At 37.9% G+C, this 23,606-nt stretch overlaps 1 protein-coding gene across 1 annotated transcript in view; it reads left to right on the forward strand.

The window, feature by feature from the left end:
* ITGB3 (integrin subunit beta 3) overlaps positions 1-23,606 on the forward strand; it is a 211,378-nt gene that overhangs the window by 183,875 nt on the left and 3,897 nt on the right. Inside the window, exons 11-13 of the mRNA XM_053699744.1 lie at positions 12,788-13,010; positions 15,330-15,430; positions 15,509-15,628. Of these exons, the coding sequence (XP_053555719.1) occupies positions 12,788-13,010; positions 15,330-15,430; positions 15,509-15,628 (444 nt within the window). The remainder of the gene's footprint in view (positions 1-12,787; positions 13,011-15,329; positions 15,431-15,508; positions 15,629-23,606) is intronic.

Raw genomic sequence — 23,606 nt, forward strand, 5'->3', positions numbered from 1 at the left:
GGAAAACAATTTTACAATACACTCTCCCTTTAAACACCAAATACATTGCCTATGCATAGCATTGAGGTTACCATTTATCTCCCTCTAGTCATGTGTGCCACCATGTTGAATTCTAGCTTTTACTACATTCCAGTGCTATAATGTGTTTCTCCTTTAAGATACCTGCAGTATAACCTTGGTCCAACGTGGCAGCACCCGTAATTAGAGGGAGCTGAATGTTGTGTTTAGTGTTTAATGTCCCTTTAATCCTGTGTGTGCACCTGAACAGTGATGTAACATTGATGTGATTCTACAATTCGCCTAGGCTCAGACAGTGAGATTAGTGTAATTAGTGTTTGTTTGCCACTGTCATTACGTAGAACAATAAATAATAAGTTCTACCTTTAAGAATAATGGTCATTGTCTATGATTTCATAATAAGGGTTAGAAAATCAACATATTAGTAAATATATATGTATGCTCCTCTGTAACCTAACCACAGACATGAGTCTGGTTTGGTCTGTTCCCCACACTCTAAACCCTGTAATGGCTTATCAACCCTATGATCAGTGGTGCCTCTAGGGCAGAGCTTTCCAAACTTTTCATGTTAGGGACACACACGGTAATTCAGTTGTACTAGCAAACAGGAGGTTAAACTAACTTGTTTTAAGAGATATGGACACATACATAAATGATATAATAACAAAATGTATTTACAAGTAACAGTAAGTATGTGCAAGAATTAAAAAAAGTTTAATATCACTAATAGCTACTTACTATTTTAATGGGATGTATGAGGTTGATGGGATGAACAGTTTCGGAATATTTGGTGGAATATTAGATAAAGACACTCGCATTTCATCATCAAGCATTTTTAAGCTTCTACTTCCTATCCATATATCAAGAACAGGAGCAGCAATGCACTACTGGGAGCTAGTTGCAAAAAAATCCCACTGACTTCTGCTCAGCGTTTAAGCTGCCACCCTCAGAGCTCTGTGAGTCCGACTGACTACTGCCCGGGCTGCAAACACACTGCTGTCCCACTCACTGGCTACACGTGCAGTCACAAGCCAATGTGTCGCCAATGGTAATACTTTCAGTTCCCACTGAGCTGTGCCAATTTTTTAAGATGATCTGTGACCCACTAGGTATCAATCACGTGTCAACCATGTGATATCTGTGTAGCAGGCAGGTGGAAAGTCAGAAACCAAAAAACTATTTAAAAAAAAAAAAAAATTTAAAAAAATTTGTGCTGAAGCAGGGACACACCTACACACTGCTGCCGACACACTAGTGTGTCCCGACACACAGTTTGGAAAGCACTGCTCTAGGGTGTACCATGCAGCCCTATTCATTATGATAGCACCTAAATACTCCTAGATGCCAGCTATCTGTGCATGGTAGTGTCACTGTTCTATGCAGATCAAGACGATAGGTAAAGGTACAGATAGGTACCTATGTCGTAAACTTTTTACACCCCAAATTTTATAGTCAAACCACCCCTATCTATCACCCCCCCAGACTCACCATCACCATATCATCTAAGCCTTATCATATCCTCTCAGTGTGATCACATCCTCTCTACCATATAACATCCTGTTATCTTCCCCACACACCCTCAACCCCATCAAATACCACATTCTTCTGGTTCTCATTAGAGTTTTTTAGATATGTATTAATTTAAAGGGACAATGTATTCAGGCAAGCAGGTGATAATAGTCCATTGTATTCAAAGCAGCTGCACAAACACCCTTTCTGATGGGTCCCCCCCACTCCGAGCTTAAACAGACAGGAAACCTCAAATTTCTCTTTCATGATTTGGATAGAATATATAATTTTAAACAACTTTTCAATTTACTTTTATTATCAAGATTGCTTCATTCTCTTGTTATCCTTTGCTGAAGGAAAAGCTTTGCACCACTGGCAGCAAGATGAACACATCTAGTTAGCCAATCACAAGAGACAAATGTGTGCAGGCACCAATCAGCAGCAGCTTCCACTAGTGTTGGGTATGTGCATATTCTTCATCAACAAGAAATACGAAGAGAACAAAGCACATTTGAAAATGGAAGTTAATTTAAAAGTGTCTTAAAATTACATGCTCTATATAAATCATGCAAGTTTATTTTTTTACTTTTCTATCCCTTTAATTTATTCTTCTGCCTCTTGTTTATATAGATTTTTTTATTGCTAACCCAGCAGCATTGACATTTCCAGTATAGGGGGTTTCAACAAGCACATGACAAAATAAAGGTGAATGAGCTAATTGTAAACAATTTAATACACTCCAGCAGGTAAATGGATTATTGGGAACACATTAAATAGGAGACATTTTACAAAACAATGTCCCTTTAATTGCAAAGATATACACTTTTACTTAGAACATAGAACCATTTAATAGATGTGTTTGTAGCTTGGACATTGACCTATTAATGTATATATTTTAGGTCTAATGATGCAGTTAGTCACTGTTATTTGCTGACTTGTTTTCTCAAATAAACATGTACAAATTATTTCTAGAATATAAAACCGTTTATTTCTGGCAAATTGAGATCCCAATTAGTTTTTTTTACCAGGCACTGCAGATCTCAACACCTACCACAAACCTTTTTTTCTGCTCTCTATTTGTCAAACTTCACTTTTTATGTTAAATAACTGCTTACAGCACATCTGTTATTGCAGGAATGTGACACTTGTGCAAACATGTTGAGGAGAAACATTGCTCATCTGACATAGAGATAAAAAAATGTTTCAATACGCTAAGATAAAATGATCCACAGAATTTGCAACTGATTACATTCCATTTACAAACCTTCCTCCCATAAGCCCATTTAACAGTAATCAATTCAAACTCTCAAAGTGGAGGTTCCGTTTAGCTGTTTGTGCGCCTCTACAATTCAGTAATTATGCAAGGAGTATAATTAATGTGTATACGTTTGTTGTATAATGTATTATGTGTAATGAATCTAACTACAGATACTTACTCTGTTCTATCTATAGGGTTGTCTTGCAGTCCAGTAAAATATCTGTAAAATAAATTAAGGGACGGTGTACCCTTATTTTTCTCCCCTTTAATTTGTTCCAAATGATTTATTTTAACTGCTGGAGTGTATTAAATTGTTTACAAATAGCTAATGTATCTTTATTTGAGTATTTGAAATAGCTGATTTTGCCAGTGGTATCCCACGTATACTGAATGTTTCTATATTTAGAGGGACACTAAACACCTTAAGATTTTTAAATAAAATCATTAGAAATGCAAAATAAAACAGCTTTGCAATACCTGTTCATTATCTATTTTGCCTCTGTTCATGCAATTTAGCTTTTAAATTGAGCAACTTCTACTTCTCAGAACATGAAAAGCACCTGCTGACTTCTCTAGGCTAACCCTCCAACATACCTTTCACTAATTGGCTTTAACTGATAACAACTTCAAAACAGAGTACTTAACACTAACATTATTACTGTTAAACAGGGAAATAAATTTCAGCCCGGCTCAAACCCATAGGTAAAAATGAAGGAAACTTTATTAAGTTGGCTTAAAAAACATGCAAAGTAGACACATGCTCAACACATGTAAACAATACCATAGCGCTCAGGCCAGCAAACAAATGCTCACTGCTATCCCTTAAAAGACAGGCAAATGCCACGACCATGGGTCCATATGACTTCACTGACGCGTTTCGGGTTTCCCTGTAATCATCGGTAGTCATACTATGGCTACTTCTTGTTTTATAGCAACGTAGCAATATCTAACCACCGATCAACACATTGTTGTATAAATTTCAGGTGGACCCGCTAACGATAGTAAATATAAAGGTGAACACTTCTTTTTCATTTAACACCTTAGTGGCACATAAAATAAAATAGATTTGTCTAGGTGATATGAGACATATATATGTATCAGCACCTTATCATACAACATGAGGACATAGAGGCAAAAACAAACCAATACATTTTCAGGATCTATATATCTTTATCATCTGTATGTACAGTGGATATAAAAAGTCTACACACCCCTGTTAAAATGTCAGGTTTCTGTGATGTAAAAAAATGAGACAAAGATAAATCATTTCAGAACTTTTTCCACCTTTAATGTGATCTATAAACTGTACAACTTGATTGAAAAATAAACTGAAACTTCTAGGTTGAGGGAAGTAAAAATAAAAAAATAAAATAATATGGTTGCATATAACTGGGGATATAGCTGTGTTTAGAATTGAGCAATCACTTTCAAAATCATGTTAAATAGGAGTCAGTACACACCTGCCATCATTTAAAGTGCCTCTGATTAACCCCAAATAAAGTTCAGCTGTTCTAGCAGGTCTTTCCTGACATTTTCTTAGTCGCAACCTACAGCAAAAGCCATGGTTCGCAGAGAGCTTCCAAAGCATCAGAGGCATCTCATTGTTAAAAGGTATCAGTCAGGAGAACAGTACAAAAGAATTTCCAAGGCATTAGATATACCATGGAACACAGTGAAGACAGTCATCATCAAGTGGAGAAATTATGGCGCAACAGTGACATTACCAAGAACTAGACGTCCCTCCAAAATTGATGAAAAGACGAGAAGAAAAGTGGTCTGGGAGGCTGCCAAGAGGCCTACAGCACCATTAAAGGAGCTGCAGGAATATCTGTCAAGTACTGGCTGTGTGGTGCATGTGACAACAATCGCCCGTATTCTTCATATGTCTGGGCTATGGGGTAGAGTGGTTAGACAGAAGCCTTTTCTTACAAAAAAAACATCCAAGCCCAGCTAAATTTTGCAGAAACACATCTGAAGTCTCCCAAAAGCATGTCGCAAAAGGTGTTCTGGTTTGATGAAACCAAGATTAAACATTTTGGCCATAATTCCAAAAAATATGTTCGGCGCAAAAACAACACTGCATATATATATAACCAAAAGAACACCATACCCACAGTGAAGCATTTTGGTGGCAGCATCATGCTTTGGGTCTGTTTTTCTTCAGCTGGAACTGGGGCCTTAGTCAAGGTAGAGGGAATTATGAACAGTTCCAAATATCAGACAATATTGGCACAAAACCTTCAGGCTTCTGCTAGAAAGCTGAACATGAAGAGGAACTTCATCTTTATGCATGACAATGCCCCAAAGCATACATCCAAATCAACAAAGGAATGGCTTCAACAGAAGAAGATTAAAGTTTTGGAATGGCCCAGTCAGAGCCCAGACCTAAATACAATTGAAAATCTGTGGGGTGATCTTAAGTGGGCTGTGCACAAGAGATGCCTCACAATCTGACAGATTTTGAGTGTTTTTGCAAAGAAGAGTGGGCAAATCTTGCCAAGTCAAGATGTGCCATGCTGACAAACTCATACCCAAAAAGACTGAGTGCTGTAATAAAATCAAAGGGTGCTTCAACAAAGAAAACTGGTCTGGGAGGCTGCCAAGAGGCCTACAGCACCATTAAAGGAGCTGCAGGAATATCTGGCAAGTACTGGCTGTGTGGTGCATGTGACAACAATCGCCCGTATTCTTCATATGTCTGGGCTATGGGGTAGAGTGCTAAGATGGAAGCCTTTTCTTACAAAAAAAACATCCAAGCCCAGCTAAATTTTGCAAAAACACATCTGAAGTCTCCCAAAAGCATGTTGCAAAAGGTGTTCTGGTTTGATGAAACCAAGATTAAACTTTTTGGCCATAATTCCAAAAGATATGTTTGGCGCAAAAACAACACTGCATATAACCAAAAGAACACCATACCCACAGTGAAGCATTTTGGTGGCAGCATAATGCTTTGGGTCTGTTTTTCTTCAGCTGGAACTGGAGCCTTAGTCAAGGTAGAGGGAATTATGAACAGTTCCAAATACCAGACAATATTGGGACAAAACCTTCAGGCTTCTGCTAGAAAGCTAAACATGAAGAGGAACTTCATCTTTATGCATGACAATGCCCCAAAGCATACATCCAAATCAACAAAGGAATGGCTTCAACAGAAAAAGATTAAAGTTTTGGAATGGCCCAGTCAGAGCCCAGACCTAAAGCCAATCGAAAATCTGTGGGGTGATCTTAAGTGGGCTGTGCACAAGAGATGCCCTCACAATCTGACAGATTTGGAGTGTTTTTGCAAAGAAGAGTGGGCAAATCTTGCCAAGTCAAGATGTGCCATGCTGAAAAACTCAAAAAATCAAAGGGTGCTTCAACAAAGTATTAGTTTAAGGGTGTGCACACTTATGCAGCCATATTATTTTAGTTTTTTATTTCTACTTCCCTCCACATAAACGATTTTAGTTTGTTTTGCAATTGAGTTGTACAGTTTATAGGTCACATTAAAGGTGGAAAAAGTTCTGAAATTATTTATCTTTGTCTCATTTTTTTACATCACAGAAACGACATTTTAACAGGGGTGTGTAGACTTTTTATATCCACTGTATGCAAAGATCGCGACATTTACACGGAACTAAAATCTTTTTCGCTTAAAGCCATAATGGTCCCATCTGTATCTAATATGGGTATCAGTTAGCATACGTAAACATAAGTAGGTTTATTAATTCAATAAGAATCATAACCTCTAAGACAATTTTTATCTTTTCCTCACTATATTTCCTTTAAAACCTGTGAGAACGGAAATAGTTGTAAATATTCCCTATTACATAAAGATTAGAAACTTTCTTACTTGAGCATAAATGGAAATAATAGCATTATACATTAGACATTAGATGCACATTCTAAACATAGTTGGATATAATAGAATAGATATAGTACATATATACATAACCAGGCACTTAGTGTTACAAATTCACCAAGTAGATCCCTAATATTACATAATTACATTAATTCATCAATGCTCTAATACATAAGAGTCATATAGTCTGCATACATGTACAATAATTGATTACAGGCTTGTACAACATATGACCTTACAAATGGCCACATCATTCCCAGTGATTGATTAGGTCAAAAACCGAGTTGAAGCCCATGGGCAGGTGAGTCTGGAGTTTAAAAATCCAGAATGCTTCTCTACGATAGAGAAGTTTAGTTTTGTCTCCCCACCTTGGTGGACAAGACACACGTTCAATCGCCTGCCACCTCAGGGCTCCAACACCTTTTTTGTGCACATTAATAAAATGAGTAGCCAGGGCCGAGCACTCTTTCTTGTTACTGATATTATTCAAGTGTTCTCTGATTCTAAATCTCACCATCCTAGTGGTGAGACCTACGTTCTGCATTTTACAGGTAATGCACGAGACAAGGTATACAACGTAAGTCATGCTGCAATTAATACATTGTGATGTCATGTAGCTTGTACCCAGCACATATAATGTAAAGCTGGTGTCCACCTTTATGAACGCACATGCCTTGCAACGGGAATTGCCACATCTGAATGTACCTTTGTATCTGAGCCAAGAGCTGTTCGCTCTATTTCCATCTAATACGAGGAGAGTCCACGGCTTCATTCATTACTTGTGGGAAATACAGAACCTGGCCACCAGAAGGAGGCAAAGACACCCCAGCCAAAGGCTTAAATACCTCTCCCACTCCCCTCATCCCCCAGTCATTCTGCAGAGGGAACAAGGAACAGTAGGAGAAATATCAGGGTATAAAAAGATTTCGGAGTAGTCTCCTATGGAGAATAGTACTCTTCGGAAGGTTCTTAAGGTTCGTCTTTCTAGATCAGCACTTCCAGTTTGTAGCTCTTCCCTTCGGGCTGGCTACTGCTCCAAGGATCTTCACAAAGGTTCTGGGAGCTCTGCTCGCGGGTGCAAGATACAGATGGATAGCAGTGGCTCCTTATCTGGACGACATTCTGGTTCAGGCTCCGTTCTGGGTTCGTCCAAGTTCATCAGATTCCAGTTGGACAACATTACATCGGTGGCTTACATCAACCACCAGGGAGGAACGAGAAGCTCCTTAGCCATGAGGGAAGTATCTCAGATTCTGGAGTGGGCGGAGGCCCACAAATGCTCGCTATCTGCGATCCACATCCTGGGTGTGGACAACTGGGAAGCAGACTTTCTCAGCAGACAATTTTTTCATCCGGGGGAATGGTCTCTTCACCCCAAAGTGTTTGTGGAGATTTGCAACAGTTGGGGGACTCTGGAGATAGATCTCATGGCGTTTAGACTCAACTTCAAGCTACCCAGATACGGGTCGCGGTCCAGGGATCCCCAGGCAGAACTGATAAATGCCTTAGCAGTGCCTTGGGGATTGAACCTAGTGTACATATTTCCTTAGTTACCACTTCAACCTGCACGCATAAAACAGGAGTAACTATTCTGATTGCTCCATCATGGCCGCGGAGGACGTGGTTTGTGGATCTAGTGGGGATGTCATCCTCCCCTCCATGGAGGTTGCCCTGTCGCAGGGATCTGCTGGTACAGGGCCCCTTTGTGCATCAGAATCTAGATTCTCTGAGGCTGACTGCGTGGAGATTGAACGTTTAGTCTTAGCCAGAAGAGGATTTTCTGTGAGGGTGATTGATACTCTCATTCAAGCCAGAAAGCTGGTCACTCGTCGCATCTATCATAAGGTGTGGAGGACCTACTTACTCTGGTGTGAATCTCATGGATATTCCTGGCATAAGGTCAGGGTATCCAGAATTCTTTCCTTCCTCCAGGACGGTCTGGAGAAGGGACTTGCCGCCAGTTCCTTAAGGGAACAGATTCCGGCTCTATCTGTGCTGTTACACAAAAAGCTCGCTGAGCTTCCTGATATTCAGTCTTTTGTTCAGGCTCTGTCCAGGATCAGGCCTGTAGTTAAACATTCTGCTCCTCCTTGGAGTTTGAATTTGGTTCTGAAGGTTTTGCAGGGGCCCCCGTTCAAGCCTATGCATTCTCTTGACATTAAGACTCTGTCTTGGAAGGGTCTTTTTCTACTGGCCATTGCTTCGGCATGCAGAGTATATGAATTAGCGGCCTTCCTTGCAATGTGAGCCTCCTTACCTGGTTTTCCATGCATATAAGGCTATCTTTCGCACTGGACTGGGATTTCTCCCTAAGGTTGTGTCTGATCGCAACATTAATCAGGAGATTGTGGTTCCTTCTTTGTGTCCTAAACCTTCTTCTTCGAAGGAACAGTTACTTCATAACTTGGATGTGGTTCGAGCCTTGAAATTCTATTTTCAGGCTACGAAGGATTTCAGACAAACTTCAGCTTTGTTTGTTGTCTATTCGGGGAAGCGCAAGGGGCAGAAGGCTTCTTCTACTTCCCTATCCTTTTGACTGAGGAGCATGATTCGTTTGGCTTATGAGACAGCGGGACATAAGCCTTCTCAGAGGATTACGGCTCACTCAACTAGAGCTGTGGCTTCTTCTTGGGCCTTTAAGAATGAGGCCTCTATGGAGCAGATTTGTAAGGCAGCTAACTGGTCCTCCTTACATACTTCTACAAAGTTTTACAAATTTGACGTTTTTGCTTCGGCTGAAGCAGCTTTTGGGAGAAAGGTTTTGCAGGCTGTGGTGCCCTCAGAATAGGGTCCGCCTCCTTTTTACCCTCCCATTTTTCATTCAGTGTCCTCTAGAGCTTTGGTATTTGTTTCCCACAAGTAATGAATTAAGCAGTGGACTCTCCTCGTATTAGATGGAAAACATATATTATGCTTACCTGCTAATTTCATTTCCATCGTTACGAGGATAGTCCACGGCCCCCGCCAAGTTCTCGGATGGACGGACCTAAAAATGTTTTGTTTTTTCTTCTGGCACCTTTTATACCCTGATATTTCTCCTACTGTTCTCTGTTCCCTCGGCAGAATGACTGGGGGATGAGGGGAGTGGGGGAGGTATTTAAAGGGACAGTCTAGGCCAAAATAAACATTCATGATTCAGATAGAGCATGTAATTTTAAACAATTTTACAATTTACTTTTATCACCAATTTTGCTTTGTTCTCTTGGTATTCTTAGTTGAAAGCTTAACCTAGGAGGTTCATATGCTAATTTCTTAGACCTTGAAGCCCACCTCTTTCAGATTGCATTTTAACAGTTTTTCACCACTTGAGGGTGTTAGTTCACGTATTTCATATAGATAACACTGTGCTCGTGCATGAGAAGTTATCTGTGAGCAGGCACTGATTGGCTAGACTGCAAGTCTGTCAAAAGAACTGAAAAAAGGGGCAGTTTGCAGAGGCTTAGATACAAGATAATCACAGAGGTTAAAAGTATATTATTATAACTGTGTTGGTTATGCAAAACTGGGAAATGGGTAATAAAGGGATTATCTATCTTTTAAAACAATAAAAATTCTGGTGTAGACTGTCCCTTTAAGCCTTTGGCTGGGGTGTCTTTGCCTCCTCCTGGTGGCCAGGTTCTGTATTTCCCACAAGTAATGGATTCTCCTTGTAATGATGGAAATGAAATTATCAGGTAAGCATAATTTATGTTTTTTGTCTGATAGCTGCGTAGGCGATAGTATATTCCCTATAGTCACCCCTCTCCTATAGAAGAAGTGGCACCCACCTTTTACCACTTTTTTGAGTTTGTCATCTGCTAGAAGGATTGGAAGGTGCTTCCTAACAATGCCACATATTTATTTATATTGGTTACTAAAACTGGTTACAAAGGTAGTTTCTTTAGTCTCAGATGTCTTTTTGCTATTAACCTTTATAGGTTTATCTTTTAAAAGTGCCTGCCTCTCACAGGCATCCGCCTGTATCCTATCTCTGTTTATAACCCTGTTAAAATAACCTCTTTCCCTCAGCTGTTGGGTCAAAATGTCACGTTCTTTTCTGTATGTATCTCTGCTTCTACAATTTTGTTTTACCCTCAAAAATTGTCCCTTAGCAGTAGCGAAGTGTACATGTGTTGGGTGATTGCTTGTAGCATGCAACAAGGTATTCTTAGGTATTGGTTTTCAATACAGTTTACTTTCCACTCCGTTCTCTGTACCTACAAGAGTAGCATCCAGATAACTAATCTCCGTTTTGTTAAATTCCATGGTAAATCTAAGACCTACTTTGTTGTCATTTAAAGAATCAACAAAGGTTTCTGCATCCTCCCTGCTACCTGTCGAAATAAAGATCAAATCGTCTATAAACCTTTTATAGACTTTTATGTAAGACCTATACCTGTTTCTATCTCCAAAAATGTGGGCGGCCTCCCACCAACCCAAAAACAGGTTGGCATAGGAGGGGGCATATTTGCCCCCCATTGCCGTCCCACACTTTTGGAGATAGAATTGCCCATCAAAATTGAAGAAATTGTGTTCATGAAGGTAACCGGTAGCAAAAAGAAAGAATTCTCGTTGTTCCTATGAAAAATCTGTATCTTACTTCAGAAAACTATTAATGGCCTCCAGACCATATTCATGAGGGATAGTAGAGTGGAGTAAAACTACGTCTATGGTGAGCCCACCACAGCACAAATTACACTCCACATCCTGCATAAATCTAAGCATATGTTTAGTGTCCCTCAAGTAGCTTCCTAACCTTTTTACAATGGGTTGGATAACCGAATCCACCTATTCTGAAAGGGGCTCGAGCATTGACCCTATCCCCGACACTATTGGTCTTCCTTTAATAGCCTTATTACTGTTAGCCTTGTTGTATGCAGACTAAAGCCCAGATTGGCCACCTCCAAACAAGGCAAATGTGGGTGGAGTTTGGCTGTTGAAAAATAATTGCAATAAAGGATGTTAATTTATGTTAAATACTTTGACTTGTTTGAAATATTATTCTATAGCAACTCAACAGAAATGGTAATTACAAAGTGTTTACTGTCCCAAATATTGGCTATAAAAAAGCTATGTAAACATAACAAGCAGAAGAAATTACACCCCAGTGGGGGGCTAGGAGAGATAAGTAATAAAATGTTAATTTTCAATTGCTCTCAAGTATTGGGCTTTGGTATACAGACAGATGTAAGATAAGGAAGCATTTGTGTTTACAGAAAGTGATACAATAAGGAGATCTGATTTACCTGTAAGGTCAACCCATTGTAGGACTAGTTTAGAAGTGTGGTGCAATTTATCACTCCCTCTTGCGCGTTTAATTAGCTAGACGGAGGCTTTTTGCGCTCGTTGGGTAGCATGCGTATTACAAGTTGAAAGTAAAAGGTTTTCGTACGAGTGATAACCAGATGCGTACAAAATGCCAAACCTCAAATATCATGAACACAGTAACGTATTCACCCATAGTTCAACAAGTGGGGGAAAAATAACTCCCGATCGCATTTAACCAAGTATGCTAACTCGACTTGAAATGTGAATATTTCACATTTTAATGTTTTTACATAGCAAAATATGTTCTATTTATGCTGAAATAAATAAATATATAAGAAAAAATGTAAAATATATATCTATACCTATATATAGGCAAAGAGCTGTCATAAACCCCTTATCAATCATGTGCAACAGAGAGCCACTCATAATTTAGCCCTTAATGGGTTGTGATTTAAAAGAACAAAACCAGCTATTTCATATATATGAATAAACCTAAAGTGGCCAATGTCTCGTACATTGTTTACTCTGCAGCTGATATGACAAGTAATTTCCGTGATTACCCACTGGTTGTCCAGTGTTTTTGTGGAGGACACCTGGCAACCCTACCTGTGTATAATACAGAAACGTACATTATCCAGATAAAAATTCTGTTGTGTATAATACATGCGCAGAAGTTGTATTAGACTTACAGTTCTGCATATAGTATAAATATATTATTCTATGAATAATAAATGTATTTTATGTGTTACATACAGTTTATACACAGTCTATCCTGCATATTAAATAATAAACACGCTGTTGTTGAATATAACACAGATAGCAGACTGTACTCTGTGCATTATACAGAAAAACATGCAACACTGCAAATAGAGAAAAAGATGTTTAGCGTATATTTCATATATCTCTTTCTCTTGCAGGGCACGGTCAATGTAACTGTGGTGACTGCATCTGTGAGTCAGATTGGACAGGAGATTACTGCAACTGTACAACTCGGACAGATACCTGCATGTCAAGCAGTGGCCTGCTGTGTAGTGGGCGTGGGCAGTGCATATGTGGGAAGTGTGACTGCACCCAACCTGGCTCGTATGGTGACACCTGTGAGAAATGCCCTACCTGCCCCGATTCTTGCACCATTAAAAAGTGAGTTCTGCAAATCTAAACCCATTTATATGCAACTTTCCCTACAACTAACAGAAAAAACAGACAAGAATCAAATGAAAATCTATTTTCCACCACCTTTTAAACGGCCTTACATGGTGGTGTGTACATTTTTAAATATTGTTTAAATGATACTTTTTAACTACAAAACAAACTTGTACACAACTTTAATATGAATATCAGAGTCTTCATTTACGATTGCAATATAGGACTTGTAAAAATGTTTTATGAAGTTATTTGCTCATGGCACTGATTGATATTATAGGGGCCATGTTACTCAAACTTGGTCAAAAAAGAATGTTTCAAAATATATTACTGAGCTCTGATTTAAAAAAAAAAAAAAAGAATGCTCCTGTGCTGAAAGAAGCATTTTCTTCTAGGGGAGTTGCCCTGGTCAGCCAGTGAGCAATAACGTCCTGGAACGTAGTTACACATAATCATGCACCTCCTGCTAGTTTCACCTTAAATTCACAAAGCTTTTATTTAATAATTTTTATGCAAAAAAAGTAATAATTAACGATGATGTTTAGCTGCTACTGTTGTTTACATGACAAAAAAAATTAATATGACCTTGGGACACAAAACACCTTGATTGCTTTACAATTTCAGTATTTGCCTCTTTTCATTTAATTTAGCTCTGAAAAGTGTAGATCTTTTAATTCTCATAGCTGGAAATGCACCCTGCTGACTTTTCAAGGCTAACCCTACTACATATATTTCCCTAATGGGATGTAACAGATAACAAAATGTACACTTTAAACTAACACTATGACTGTGGCTAATCTTGTCTACAGACTCAAACCCGGATTGGCTCCTCCAAATGAGGCATGTGGTGGGTGGAGTTTGACTATTGAAACACAACTGCAGCAAACAACTTGTTAATTTGTTTAAAAAATATTTAAACTTGGCTGTTATATTTTTCTGTAGCACAACAGCATAACTGTTTTTTTTTTTTTTATTACATGGCGTTTACTGTTCCTTTAAGTGAAAAAGCTGCATATAAAAGCATTAGGCAATCATTATAAATAGTCCATTAGCTGCCATGTTTTATTTTCTTTCTGTATCTTTTGTTTCTGTGAAGATCTTGTCTCTTACAGTTTGTTGTGTATTTAACCAGATTTGCTTGTTATACAACATTGATCATTTGAGTGGGTTTAAAAAATGGCACCTCTTATAATCAACTGGATTTGCTTGGAAAGAAAGAAAAAGAAAACAGACAATCTTCAAGCATTCATTGTTGCCTTGTTTTTCTGATAGCTGGCAATGGGGCCCATATAACACTTGTCTGAATTTCCTACTATTGCTCTGTGAGAAAATAAAAACAACAAACCTCTACTATTATGCTATGCAATGTATACATATGACTATTTGTTTCCTATATCTCCTGCCTGTAATCTCTCATCATATTGCTCCATAAGGCTATACATTATGGAGGAGTTCTTACTACATTCATTCAAATATATATACAGGTGGCCCTCGTTTTACAACGGTTCAATTTACACTGTTTCAGAATAACAATCTTTTTTTCCAGTCATGTGACTTCTATTGAAAAGCATTGAGAAGCAGTGCATTTATTAAAATAGCCAGTAGGTGGAGCTGTCCGCTTGTGTTGTAGCAAAGACAAGCAAGCTGAAATTATTCAGTTTAACCAGACCTGAGCTATCGAGCAGATTTCAAAGGAACAAGATCTTCCTGTCTATAAATCAGTCAAGATTGGAATGCATAGAAAGAACTGTTTGCAGAAAAATGCAAGTGAAGTCTGTGTTGTGTTATTATTTTATTAGGTTTATAATGCTGTTTAGCAAATGTTTTTGTTAATTTAACTTAGTTTAATTATATATTCTGTGTTGTGGGATTATTTTATTAGGTTTATAATGCTGTTTAGCAAATGTTTTTGTTAATTTAACTTAGTTTAATTATATATTCTGTGTTGTGTGATTATTTTATTAGGTTTATAATGCTGTTTAGCATTTAAAGTCTTCATTTCAAAGCTTTAAAAATAATGTATTACGTGTTACTTATGACAATTTTGAGAGGGGCCTGGAACCTTACTCCCTCACTTCCCATTGACTTACATTATAAACTGGGTTTCAATTTACAACAGTTTCGATTTACAACCATTCCTTCTGGAACCTACCCCGGTGTAAACTGAGGGCTACCTGTATAGACTATTTCATTGTATATTTTACCATGTAGATTATTAGGACACTTCAATGTCTATCTGTCTGTCTATATTACTGCACATGAATGCTTAGCAGGCCATGACTCTCTGTAACCTTTATCAATCCCATATATGTACAGAGGCTGCGTGGAGTGTAAGAAGTTTAATCGTGGCCCCTGGTTTGAGGATTCTTCTTGCAGCCGGATTTGCCGTGATATTATTGAGTCTGTAGATGAGCTGGGTGAGTATTTTTTACTAGCCAGGGGTCTTTTATCATATTCCCTCGCTAATGATTTACCTGTTCCTTACCTTTTCTTAGGAGACAAAGACAAGAATGCTGTAAACTGCACTTATAAGGATGAAAATGACTGTGTAGTCCGATTCCAGTATCATGAGGACTCAAGCGGCAAATCTGTGTTATACGTCATTAATGAGGCTGGTAAGTGACCGCAGGTTGTCTGTTAATACTGTGACCACAATGGCAGTGACTGCTTAGCTCACACTCAATTAACATCACTGAAATGTTTAAAGGAACATTAAAGCGACACAAAACCCAGAAATTGTATTTCATGATAGAGCATACAATTTTAAACAACTTTCTAATTTACTTCTATTATCAAATTTGCTTTGTTCTCCTGGTATCCGTTATTGAACGAACAACAATGCATTACTGAGAGCTAGTTGAACACATCTTCTGAGCTAATGACAAGAGGCATATATGTGCATCCACCAATCAGCAGCTAGCTCCCAATAGTGCTTTGCTGCTGCTGAACCTACCAAGGTATTCTTTGCAACAAAGGATAGCAAGAGAACAATAGATATTAGAAGCAAACCGTAAACTTGTTTAAAATTGCATGCATTAACTGAATCATGAAAGAAAAATTCTAGGTTTAATATCCCTTTAAACTGACATATTTAAAGGGATATTAAACAATTTTAAGTTGTAATATAATTTTTTTTAAATATGTGTTGTAAAAGAACCCAAAAAACATTCTTTTATTGTGCCCTTTTCCTGCAGTTTCACTGAATGTTGTGGGCTTTCCAGTTCCCAGTGTTGACTTCATACTTTACACAACCATTATTTGCTCACCACATAAACTCATTTATACCGATCCCTAATTGACCTCAGCATAGGAGATAAGATAAAAGGGAACCTATGTTTTGTATTTTATAAAGACTAAAATGTTACACTTCTTAATACAGTAAGCATAATTTCAGATTATTGTTAGGCTAATCTTTATATTTAGCATTTATTTAGTGTTTTATGTCCCTTTAATGATAATTTCTCTGCTTGGCTACAGTACCCCAATAGCAGTGGCATATTATTATTATTATTATTATGAGAGAAAGACAATACATGTTTAAACAAAACATGAAAACAAGTTAGAAAAAAACGAGTGAGAGGAAAAAACTGACATTTTAAATGAACAGTAAAGTCAAAATTAAACTTTCATTAGTCATATATAGAACATGCAGTTTTAAACAACTTTATATTCTATTATATAATTTGTTGTGTTCTCTTTGTGTCCTTTATGCCTAGCAATGTTCATCTGGGCGGTAGCTACTTATTGGTGGCTGCAAATTTATGCTTCTTGTCATTGTCTTACCTAATGTGTTCAGCTAGCTCCCAGTAGTGGATTGCTGCTCCTTCATCAAAGGCCTAGAAGAATGCAACAAATCAAAAGTCCAAAGCCGGAGATGAATGCAAAACACTGAGGGTCAGATTACAAGTTGCATGCCAAGTAACTTTTTAGCTTGCGCGCTAACTTCGATCAAAGTAAAATTTTAACGTGGTCGGGTTAGCGATTGTATAACAAGTTGAAAGTTAAAATCTGATGTACGCTAACTTCAGATAAAGCGACCATGCTAACTTCTTCACCCCATTAAAAAAAAAGGTACAGTTACTGCTTGTGCACCAACACCACGCTAGACCAACTGCGTTAAACCAGAAGTGAGTTACAAATACTTTACATTCCAATGTTCTTCATATAGGCAAAAATGTTTCTTTTTATATTAAAAATATATATATAATTATTTTTTAAATATATATCTATACCTATGTATCTAGAATGAATATATGCAGATATAGATATATATTGTATTTTTTTTCTATGTCAGGAACAAGTATTTCTATTCAAAACAAATTACAAATTAATAAAAATTATATTGCATGGTTCAAGGTATTTGACTAGGAAGGGCTCAAAAGTGTGTGTCTATATATAAATATATATATATATATATATATATATATATATATATATATATATATATATATAATTCCCAAAGTAGACAATGGCAACAGCACTTTTCTTTTAAAATACAGCGACGTTTCGAGCCTCTTGGGCCCTTCCTCATGCCCAAGAGGCTCGAAACGTCGCTGTATTTTATCCTAAAATGTTACTTTAATAAAGAAGAAGTGTTTTAAAGAAAAGTGCTGTTGCCATTGTCTACTTTGGGAATTATATATGGGAGCATGGCAGGCCTCCCAGGCAAACGTGCACTGCAAAGGTAAACCTACTAGAAGCTATACCCAGTAAAGGGGTACCCAAGAAAGTGCTGGACTTATCACTATATTTGGTTATATATATATGTTATTGCGATCACAATATCGCAAAGTCTGGTAGTTAGTGTGTGTTTGGTTTTGCTTGCTCGCAAACTTTTTACTTTCGAAGTTAACTTTCCAACAGGAGTGCTATATAGTGCCACTTGTAATCTAGCCCCGTGAAAGGAAAAAACACCACAGAATAATGTCTGAAACGTTTTCCTGCCCTAAAGGCACTTCATCACACCTAAGACTATTGCACCCTAGGCAACAGCCTTGTTTTATTTATCACATAAACACAGAGATCCCAGCATATACAATTGAAATTTCATTTCTTTGCACCATAAACATTAAGTGCAATCTAAAATAACTTACAAGATCAATCACATCAAGTGTTGTATAAAAATATGCTCCTTCTGGGATGTAATACACATAGTTATGCCACAATCTGGCAACGCTTCAAGTTGAGAGAAGCCACTCAGCTACACATCTCTAGGTATTATCACCTATGGCTACTCGCCAGACCGAATCTTTCCCTATTCCGTAATGCATTTCTTTGCCTAACCAGACAAACTTCATCAGAAGGAGGAAGTCATGTGCAGAGAAGCACTCTGTATAGGCCTTATATATGCATGCTTTAATTATATATTGCAATTAGTATATTGGGACTAGTTATAAAATCATACAATTTATAAAGAAATATTAAAACACATATAAAATCATGTGTTTACAAAATACATGCTACAACATTTAACAAAAGGTAAATAATAAATAGTAAATGAATTAAAAAATTGAAACTAAAATTGGGAGAAATGTATATATCTTGAATCTATATATTACATTTTGTTAGATCCATATTTAACCCTTTGAGTGCTAATGATGGCTCAGAGCCGTCACAGAGTTTGTCACTCTGGTGCTAATGACGGCTCAGAGCCGTCATGAGCACTCTCCCACCTTGAGGGAGATCTGGGGGCTCCTAACCGCTCCTACCCCGGCGATCTTGCCTGTAGAGTGACAGGCATCACCGGGGCTTCACATGATGCGTAGTGACGTCACGCGCAATGACGTGATGTCACCGCGCAACTTTATTTATACTTAACAATGTTAAGTATAGGAGGAGGGGGCATGCTGCTTAGAAGCCTGTATCTCAGGCATCTAAGCAGCTACGGACCCCCAAGACCCACTGTTGGAAAGGTAATCGCCTAACCTTTCCAACAGTGTAAGTCTTGGGGGTCTGTAAAAAAAAAAAAAAAAAAAAAACAAAGTTAAAAAAAAAAATTTCAGGAACTCAATCAATTGTATCAACTGGAAGACCATTGAGAGCAGTGTTGTCTGTTATGCTAATATGTGCTGTGCTCCTCTAATTGTGTGCGCATATTGCTTTCTGTTCTACTGATATAAATAAGTATGCAACGTTGTTAGTATATAGACAGCATGTGTAGTATTATAGGAAAATCTATACTTCATAATATATTGTTGTCTACCATTGAAAATAGAAAATGTATATCTACATATTGACACGTTTCATCTAAAATTCCCTACTTGCCTTGGAAGCCAATTACTGCTAAATTTAAAGGGATGGGAAACCCCAACATCTTCTTTCGTGATTTGGATAGAACATACAATTGCAAACTACTTTCCAATTTATTACTATTATCAAATTTTCTTTATTCTATTGTTATCCATTGCTGAAGGAACAACATTGCACTACTGGCAGCTAGTTGAACATATCTAGTTAGCCAATCACAAGAGATAAATGTGTGCAGCTCCCACTGGTGTAGGATATGTGCGTATTCTTTTTCAACAAGGGTTACCAATACAATTAAGCAGATTTGAAATTCAGAAGTGAATTTAAAAATGTCTTAAAATAACATGTTTTATCTGAATCATGCAAGTTTAATTTTGACTTAACTATCCCTTTAACGTTCTTCAATGGGCGTAATTTGCTAGGGTCTAAAATATTCTTAAAATCTTTATTCTTTTTAAAAATAGCATGTGGATTATCCCATGGGAGCCAATTTATCAATGTCTGGCAGACATGATACGCTGTAGCGTATCATGTCCGCTAGACATCACTGAATGCCGACAGCATATGCTGTCGGCAGTTAACATTGCATAAGCAGTTCTAGTGAACTGCTTGTGCAATGCAGCCCCCTGCAGATTGGCCGCTAACAGGGGGTGTCAATCAACCTGATCGTATACGATGGGGCGGATTGATGTTTGCAGCTTCAGAGGCGGCGGGCGAGTTAAGGTGCAGCGGTCTTAAGACTGCTGTGTTTTAACTCCCGTTTCTGGCGAGCCTAAAGGCTCGCACGGAAACAGGGGTATTTGGCCCCATTCGGGCCATGATAAATCGTCCCCCTAGTCTTCAAGAATGGGATCCGCTTTAAAATGATCTACGTTTTTAAGATTTGTACAAAAATGGTATAACTAGTCCCAGTATACTAACTGTTATACATAATTAAAGCATGCATAGATAAGGCATATCCTTCTGATAAAGTTTGCCTGGTGTTATACTTTTACTGAAAATAGTGCACTTACAGTCTTCAGGCACGCTGTTGAGACCTACACTGTGGTGATGTTAGCGAGCTGCATGCTGTATTTGTTAGATATGCTCTGGGTAGGTGTCGTGCGCAGTGTTTAGCTCTTACCAGTGCTGTTTCTTCAATGTACGTGAACAGTTATCTTTCAGGCTCGCTACTGATTTCAGCACAGGTGTGCTATTGATTTATAGGCACACTGTTAGTATTATTTATGACTGTGTCTGATGCGATGTTTAGCGCAGATCTATATATTATTTGTGGTGCACTTCTAGCAGGCGCTCTACCTGTATTTGTCTTAAAGGGACATGAAACCCAAATTTTTCTTTCATGATTCAGATAGAGAATACAATTTTAAACAACTTTTCAATTTACTTCTATTATTTAATTTGCTTCCTTCTCTTGTAATCTTTTGCTGAAAGGTTTATCTCTGCAAGCGCAGGAGCAGCAGAGAACCTAACATGAAAAAATATAGAGGAGCACAGACCGGTGTTTTATGCAAGTGAACAAATTTATTTACACAGTGGCGCCGTATCACTAAATGAGTGAATAGTAACACATAAAGTGGAGGGGATAAACTCCCCGGGGTTCAATACAGAATTAATGTCTCACGAGCTGAAAAGTGCCAGGTAGACGCGTTTCTAGCTATTAATTGGTGGATGAATATATATATCGTTTGTGATTGGCTCACCTATGAGGTCAGTTAGAAACTATTAGTGCATTGCTGCTTCTTCAACAAATGATACCAAGAGAATGAAACAAATGAGATAATAGAAGTAAATTAGAAAGTTGTTTAAAATTGTATTTTCTAACTGAATCATGAGAGAAAAAAATTGGGTTTCATGTCCCTTTAAAAACATTATTGCTTATCAGGCACGCTTTCTATGGACTTATTTATTGTTTTTTTTCCTGTGGGTGCTATTTGTACCATGTTTTGCTGTTTCCTTTTGTTGGCCTGTGTATAGGTTATGCTTAGTGCTACCTTCGGTCACTATACTGTTGTTTCAGATTACTCACTGCTGACCTTTGGCTTGTTTATTCACTTGCTTTTAGATTCTCCTCTGGTATCTTTGCATTCTGATATTGTTGCTGACCTGGCTTGGGTTTTGACCTTTCTACCTGTTTCTACTTGTTACTTCTTTCTACCTGTTTCTGACCCTGGCTTAGAACCTGACCATGAGTTTGCCTTTTTGTATCCTGCATGCCTATATTTTCTTGGCCTTGTACAGACTGTTTGCTATCTCTTTATCTGGGCCCCTGTGCTTTTCTTACCTGTCACTTCACCTGAGATAACAAGACTACTGGCTAGGCAATTAGAGTGTTGGATGGGATCTCTTGGCACGCCGGATACCTGGTTAAACAAATGAAACATGTTAAGGGATAAGGAATGGAGATTTGGTCTGGTAGGTAGCGTTTTCTCACAACTTCCACCAGCAGTGGTATAACTCATGGTAGATTACTTTCCAGACAAACCAGGTTTTTCTACTACCTTTGATGAGATTGATCTTATAAATTATTTTAGATTGCTCTGGGATCTTTGTGTTTTTATGTTTTAGATTTACTGTTAAGTGGAAGTCACAAAGTCCACTTGTTACCTCCAGCAGCAACTGACATCTATTTGAGGTATTGAGACTTTTTATTTGAGACTTTATAGATTTATGGTCCCATCAATTTTGGTGTCTTTTTTTTTTTATCACCTGAGCACCTGTGAAATTTGTGATTTCTAGTTTAATCTAATTCCAGTGTAATGCACTCCCCTCCATATAAAAAATGTCCTGTATGTTCGATAATAAATAAATAAATAAATAAATGTTCTGTAAAATCATCCTCTTCACCTTCCTCCAAATATTCTTCCTGCTCTGTATATTCCTTTATGTATAAAGCCTCCTGTGTGTGCTTTTCTCCCTCCCTGTATATTCCTTACTACTCACTTTATCTCTCCCTTTATATCACAAGGTATTCCACTCTATAAAATAAATGTCTCATCTCCATTTTCATGCTATCTGCCATTTCCCCTATACAATTACAACTGCCTAACATACTCTTTTGAATTATAATTATGATTGATATAACCACTAAAGATTCTAGGCCTGATATTTAAAACCTCGCCAGCATGGAGAGAAATCACACAAAATATTTAGGATTTTTAAGACCTTGTATTGTAATGTAGAAGTCTCTGTTTCACATAAAGAACACTACACAGCAACAAAAACATATCTCAAGATAAAATGTGTTTTTTTAAGGGCCTTGCCATACCGATGAGAAAATCTTGTCTGAGCTGTGAGGTTTTGAATATCAGGCTCTTTGTCTTTTCCTCCACTGTTTACCTACATACGTTCGTCTTCACCTATATAAACACGTTAAATGGTTCCTCTTCCTCCTACATTATACAACCCCAATTCTAAAAAAAAGTTGTGACAATATGGAAAATGCAAAGGGAAAAAAAAAGTAATTTGAAAATTTAATTCACCATGTACTATATTAAAAACACATTATTAACACATTATTTGATGTTTTACTTTGGGAATTTAATGCATTTTTGAAAATACTGTATACTGTACACTCATTTCAAATCTGATGACTGCAACACACTTCAAAAAAGTTGGGACAGTTGACTGTTTACCACTGTATAACTTCACCTTTTACTTTAATGACACTTATTAAGCATTTGGGCACTGAAGACACCAGTTGGTTAAGTTTAGCAAGCAGAATATTCCCCCATTCATCCATTATGCGTCTTCAGCTGTGTAACTGTACGGGGCCTTCGTTGCCTTATTTTGAGCTTCATAATGCGCCACACATTCTTAATTGGAGACAGGTCAGAACTGCAGGCAGGCCATGCTAGCACCAGCACTCTTTGCTTAAGCAACTATGCGCTTGTAATCCGGGCAGAATGTGGTTTGGCGTTGTCCTGCTGGAAAATGAAGGGACGTCCCTGGAAAAGATGAGGTCTGGATGGCAGCATATGTTGCTCCTAAATGTATACATATCTTTCTGCATTAATGGTGCCCTTACAGATGTGCAAGTTATACATGCCATGGACACCTACACCCCATACCATCCAGCAAAAAAGGAATGGCAACACTCCAGTAGCTTATAAATTCTTTAGTTCAGTATGATTTGCCTTCACACCCCCATACCATGACAGATGCTGGCTTTTGGACCTGACGCTGATAACAGCTTGGATGGTCCTTTTCCTCTTTAGCCCAGAGAACACTATAGAAAACTATTTGAAATGTTGACTCGTCAGACCACAAAACACGATCCCACTGTGCTACTGTCCATCTTAGATGAGACCGAGCCAAGAGAAGTCGTTAACGCTTCTGTACAGTGTT

The sequence above is a fragment of the Bombina bombina genome, chromosome 1 (genome assembly GCF_027579735.1).
Source record: "Bombina bombina isolate aBomBom1 chromosome 1, aBomBom1.pri, whole genome shotgun sequence".
Taxonomy (NCBI): Eukaryota; Metazoa; Chordata; class Amphibia; order Anura; family Bombinatoridae; genus Bombina; species Bombina bombina.